At 48.6% G+C, this 6,000-nt stretch overlaps 1 protein-coding gene across 1 annotated transcript in view; it reads left to right on the forward strand.

The window, feature by feature from the left end:
- The window catches only part of GLI2 (GLI family zinc finger 2), a 139,651-nt gene extending 134,230 nt beyond the window's left edge, over positions 1-5,421 (forward strand). The window contains exons 12-13 of the mRNA XM_054380837.1: positions 1,674-2,010; positions 3,062-5,421. Coding sequence (XP_054236812.1) covers positions 1,674-2,010; positions 3,062-5,421 — 2,697 coding nt within the window. The remainder of the gene's footprint in view (positions 1-1,673; positions 2,011-3,061) is intronic.
- Positions 5,422-6,000: the final 579 nt, after the last annotated feature.

Raw genomic sequence — 6,000 nt, forward strand, 5'->3', positions numbered from 1 at the left:
CATCCAAAGTGTCTCTAATGAACGAAAGGAACAGTTTTACTGTGATGAAACTCTGTATTGAGTTAAAAAAGCTGAGTGTGAGAACCACTGGACAGAATGACCTCTCTCCAGTACTCTTCCTCTGTATGTTTTAGAGCTTTTTTTCTGTGAAAACAAGGACACAATCCCATCTCCCCACTGCATTTCTCCCAAAGGTGTGAGGTTGTTTTCTTTAGGGCTCTGCTCTCAGGGTTGCAGCCAAGCTGTCTTGCTGGCAACAGGATCAGATGTCCTCTGTGCTCTCTCCATCCGGTGTTGCATACTTCCCTCATGCACATCTAATGGGCAGCTCCTGTTTTCCTGGTTAAGGTCAGGGTGGTGGGAGGGATCCCTTCACTCCGAGGCCCCCTTGTTTTGGCCCATCTTCGGGTCTCATCCCAAACCCATAGAGATAAGTAGGAATTCTCTCTTAGGACTTTTTAGATGGGCCCCCAAAGAGGGAAGGCAGGGAAGACAAAATACAGGAGAGGGAAGATGTTGGCAATTTGTGTTGTATTCTGCATTCCCCACTTCCTTCTTTTACTACCATGGTCCTTTCTGTTAATGCTGTCTTTGTCCTAACAACCTGTTCTTTATTCCCACTTTACCCTTCCTTACTCTACCTTCCTAAGGACAGTCGGTACTAAGGTGAGCAAAGAAATCCTTTGTATTAAAATAGCTATATAAAGCATGGTTTCCCACAGACCTCCTGTCTCCAGCTAGCCTCTGTGGGGTGGAGGCAGAGGCATGCAGAGCAATGGGGAAGAGGGATAGGGAATATTTGCTTGAGTGCAGAAAGGGGGAGAACACAACGTTCGAGGATTCCTTTTGCTGCCTTTCTGCCATCATCACTATTTGCTATTAAATCCTGGGATTACAATCTTTGTCATCCCAGCTGAAGGGCAGTGAGGCCATCATGGCCAGGTAGCGTTGCAAAGTAAAACACTGCATCACCCTGCACTCTTACCTTGGCCTGGGGCAAACGTTGCCTTTCCAACACTCTCCCATGTTTTTGCTGGAGCATGGGCCTCAAGAAGAGAAGCCAGGCATTCTGTCCAGAAGCAGCAACAGCTACCTAAGAGCAAGTTCAGACCATTTAATGTCTGTTGCAGATAAACTAGTCAATATGACTAAATATGATTCCTAATGTAAATAAAATAAATATTTATGGTGCTTATCTTCTTTATCTGCAAGTGGGAGTTTGCAAATGGTGAACCAGGTTTTTACCTGGCTGGGAAGTTTGTCAGTAACCTAATTATGTGTTAGGGAATTTTAAAGACAGAAATGGGTTGTGTCTGAAATACTTAGGCCTTGATCCTATGTTAGATAAGCCAGCACTTGCTGCAATATACTTTACATAACTAGGTAACATGCTGCTTTTCTTCAAGAAGCATCTGTCCTTAACCTTTTAGGGGGAACGGCATTTGCTTTCTCTCCATCTTCCAGTTGAACCCATAGTTTTCCAGCTGTGGGATGATGCTCTGGCCTCCTCACCCAGGGAAGAGGCCCCTGCTCTCTGATAGTGTTGAGATGTGGCAGCAGGGAAGGGTAGTAAGTGAGGAGAACCAAGCATGTAGAGGCCACTGGGGATATTGGGCTCCTGGTTTCTTTTCCCGTTTCCACCTGCCCAACTCTTCGTCTTTTCCTCTCCTAAGATGTGTCAGTCCAGTCCTGGTGGCCAGTCATCGTGCAGCAGTGAGCCATCACCCCTTGGTAGCACCAACAACAATGACAGTGGAGTAGAAATGAACATGCACAGTGGGGGAAGTCTGGGAGATCTGACAGCGCTGGATGACAACACTCCTGTTGTGGACTCAACGGTCTCATCTGGTAATTCAACAGTCAGCCTGCAGCTAAGGAAACACATGACGACAATGCAACGACTTGAACAGCTCAAGAAAGAGAAACTCAAGACAGTTAAGGATTCCTGCTCATGGGTGAACCCAGCTCCACAAGCCAGAAACACCAAGCTGCCTCCCATCTCAGGAAACGGTAAGCCTTGGACCTGGGCCATGTGTTGTAGGAACCCTCCAGAGTTTGATACTCGTTTCTTAACCAAGAGTCTGTCCTGGAGGAGGATCATTTCTTATTGCTTCTGAGTCAGCCCTTGATGAATAGAGATACCAGGTAAAATGGAGAGCTTGGGTGTAAACACAGCTGTCTGCTGATATAGAATAGAAACCCAGATGCTCACTGCTACAGAGCTATGAAGGGAGACAGCAGTGTTGGTGTCCATGTTTCTGGGCTTGCCCAGCACCCAGGCATGGCTGTCTTCACTGTTCCGTGGCAGCCGCAAGACTGCTTGTGTTTGTTCTAGCAGTAACAGTTCCCAAAAATACTAATGTGCTTCCTGGGAGACTGCGGAACACAGCAGCAAACCAGACAAGCTTTCCATCCCTGATCTTGCTCTGACAGCACTTCTGTCACTTAGAGCGTTCCTGGCTATTGCCTACAGTTTTATATGTTAGTTGCCCACTGGCTAGGGACTCCTGATAAAGGCATCTTTATGATCCTTCCGTGCTCTTTTAACTTTGCCAAGAAGTCCCAAGGCATAGGGCCTGGGCTATACTCAATCTCAGATCTTAATTTATTGGAGCTCTTTGGAGTACTCTGGGAATAGCCTTTGTCAGTTTTTGGGCTCTTACTCTCCTATCCATGACTGCTGTGCAGCTGTCCCAGTGAGCAGTTGTGGTTGTAGCTACACGCTGTCCCTATGGCACTGTTCACACCAGTCCAACTTTTTTTCTACTAAGAGAAGCCCATGTGGAGGCACTTCCTCAGCAGCTGAGCATCAGCAGGGTATGTGCTGCAAAGGTTCTGCAGCAGGAAATTCTTCTCTTCTCTCCCCAGCCTTCTTGCTCTTTGTTCATGTACACAGAGCTGGAGGCAAATGTTTGAATTCACTGGCAGCAAATGAAACTCACTGTCATTCCCACCCACTTGGGGGTGACTTTTGTGTGTCTGTATTCTGGCATTAAGAACACTACCAAGTAGAATTTCTCAGCTAACTAAATGTTTTCCTTTCCTGCAATCTTTATCTCAGGCTCTATTCTAGAAAACAGTGGTGGTTCTTCTGCTACATTGCCTAATCCCAGAATAATGGAGCTATCCGTCAATGAGGTTACAATGCTGAACCAACTCAATGAGCGCCGTGACAGTACAACAAGCACCATCAGCTCCGCTTACACCGTCAGCCGTAGATCATCAGGGATCTCCCCATACTTCTCCAGCCGCCGTTCCAGCGAGGCTTCACAACTTGGGCACCGTCCCAATAACATGAGCTCTGCCGACTCCTACGACCCAATCTCGACCGACGCCTCCCGTCGGTCCAGTGAGGCGAGCCAGTGCAGTGGGATGCCAGGTCTGCTGAACCTCACGCCAGCTCAGCACTACAGGCTGAAAGCCAAGTATGCTGCTGCCACAGGGGGCCCTCCTCCAACTCCCCTTCCAAACATGGAGAGGATGACCCTAAAGAACAGGATCTCACTTATGGATGGACCAGATCCTACCTTGCCGTCTGTCCGCCTCCTGCCAGGACCCAGGCGTTGCAGTGACGGCAACACCTATGGCTACCCATCAGCCGCATCATTTCCCCATGAAGTGACAGGCAACTGCACAAGACGTGCAAGCGACCCAGTAAGGAGGCCTGCTGGAGACCTCCAGGCCTTGCCACGAGTTCACCGCTTCAACAGCACCAACAACATGAATCCCTTCCATCAACCACACCCTGCAGATAGGAGGAATTTTGGCCTCCAGAGCTATGGACGCACAGATGGGAGCCTACCCCGGCACACCTACTCACCTCGGCCGCTGAGCATCAGCGAAAACGTCACCATGGAAGCTATGTCCGGGGAGGCAGAGGCACCCATTGGAGATGATGACATTATGCTGCCAGATGATGTGGTGCAGTACATCAAATCCCAGAGCAATGGGACGGTGGCTGAGAGCACTTCCATGGGATACAGCAACGAAATGCAAAGCTTCCAGGCAAGCAGCAAGCTGCAGGCTCCAGCGTTGCCTGGCCAGCGTAGGATGGCAGTGGCTGATGCAAGCATGAGCCACTTGGGACCCATGATGGCAGAGTGTCCCATGAGCTTTGATGCTTCCTCTGACATGAATAAAAATAACATGCCTGTCCAGTGGAACGAAGTTAGCTCAGGTACAGTTGATATCATGTCCAATCAGTCCAAGCAGCAGTTTTCACAAGGGAACTTATCGGTGGTCCAGCAGAAGCAGAACTTTGGTCAGTACCAGAACTACAACCAGCAGCAGATACAGCTGCAGGAGAACAGTATGAACATAACACAGCAGACCTTTATGCAAAGAAATGTAGGCATGGATGGCCAGAGGCTAAATTGTATGCAGCTGCGGCAGCAGCCGATGAACCTAGGCCCCACTATGAATCCTGATTTGGACTTGCACACAGGCTATAACCAATCTCATCAGATGCTGAGCCCCGGTGCAATCAGTGGCAACCCAAATCAGATCTCTCCTTCTTGTAGCAGTATGGCAGCAAAGTCTGGACCCCACCTTCACCCTCAACAAATGGACATGGCAACCAACCCTTCCTTAATGGTCAGCAGCAACAGCGAGCGCACAATGCTAGGCCAAGTCATGCATGAACCAAGTCAGCAAAACTTCTCATCTCAGCCAACCCACTTGAATTTCCCCATGGCTCAGGAGGCATTTCATCAGCCTATCATGACCTCCAACCAGGCCAATTTTGAGCCTCAGCAGAGCATGATGAGCTCAGCCACACAGGCGTATCCATCTGGCATAGTCCAGCCTCGTCCTCCACCTGAACCGAGTCCAGGCAGCAGATCCCGAGGCCTCCGCACAGTCCAGCAGCTGGGTGGCTACATGAGAACTCCCCACTCTACAAACACTATCAACTCGGCCCAGGAGGCTGCGGAGGCCATGCATAAAAGAACCAGCGACATGTTGCCAGCACCAGTCCAGCAGTGCGTAGATGGCACGAGGGAAAACAATTTGATGTACTATTACGGTCAAATCCACATGTATGAACAGAACAGCAGCATCGATAACCACACGGACTGCCGAGTCAGGCAGCAGCAGTGCGCACTGAACAGCAAGCCGTCCGCTCTGCCTTCTCCAGGCGCCAACCAGGTGTCCAGCACAGTGGACTCACAAGGTCTTGAGCCACCCCAGATAGATTTTGATGCCATCATGGACGATGGGGATCATTCGAGCCTGATGTCAGGAACCCTGAGCCCAAGCATCCTGCAGAACCTCTCCCAGAACTCCTCTCGCCTGACGACTCCACGAAACTCTGTGACACTGCCCAGCATACCCGCAGGAATCAGCAATATGGCAATAGGTGATATGAGCTCCATGCTAACCACACTGGCAGAAGAGAGTAAATTTCTGAATATGATGTCATAACACTAAAGCACAAGGCCTTAGCGCGCTACCCAAGGGGCTCTGCATGAAGCAGTTTTATGAATGTGCTTTTCAAAAATAATCTTTCACTAGAGTAGATTGTTTTTTTTAATAAGTACTAAATACATTAAAGGGATTCAAAATGAAAATTTTACAAAGCCTATGTACAGAATTATGTAAACTATATCCAGGCAGTAGTTCAGCACCACAAAGGTGCACCTCTAGTATTATTTTTCAGCTTGGTTTCCCAGAGCACTGAACAGTTTCATCACCAAGCTAGAAGACGACATCAGCGTGGTTAGAGATTAAACCCTCCCTCCCCAGCAGCCCTGTATATAGCACTCCCCACCATTTTCTGTTGGTTACATGTGCAGAAATTTCCATTTTCAACATGCCCCAGAAAGAAATGGGAGGATGTGGTTTTGATCTGAATAAAAGCCATACTACGTGTTCTGCTCTGATGAGAGTAGGGTTTAGTTATGTCTCCAAACAAGCACTCTGCCAGCAGTATTGTTTTATACTGTAGATACCTTTATACCTTGCAAAGATCATTGACTCCAAACAGCTTCTCAGCGAAGTGCC

This window comes from Indicator indicator, chromosome 5, assembly GCF_027791375.1.
Source record: "Indicator indicator isolate 239-I01 chromosome 5, UM_Iind_1.1, whole genome shotgun sequence".
Classification (NCBI taxonomy): domain Eukaryota; kingdom Metazoa; phylum Chordata; class Aves; order Piciformes; family Indicatoridae; genus Indicator; species Indicator indicator.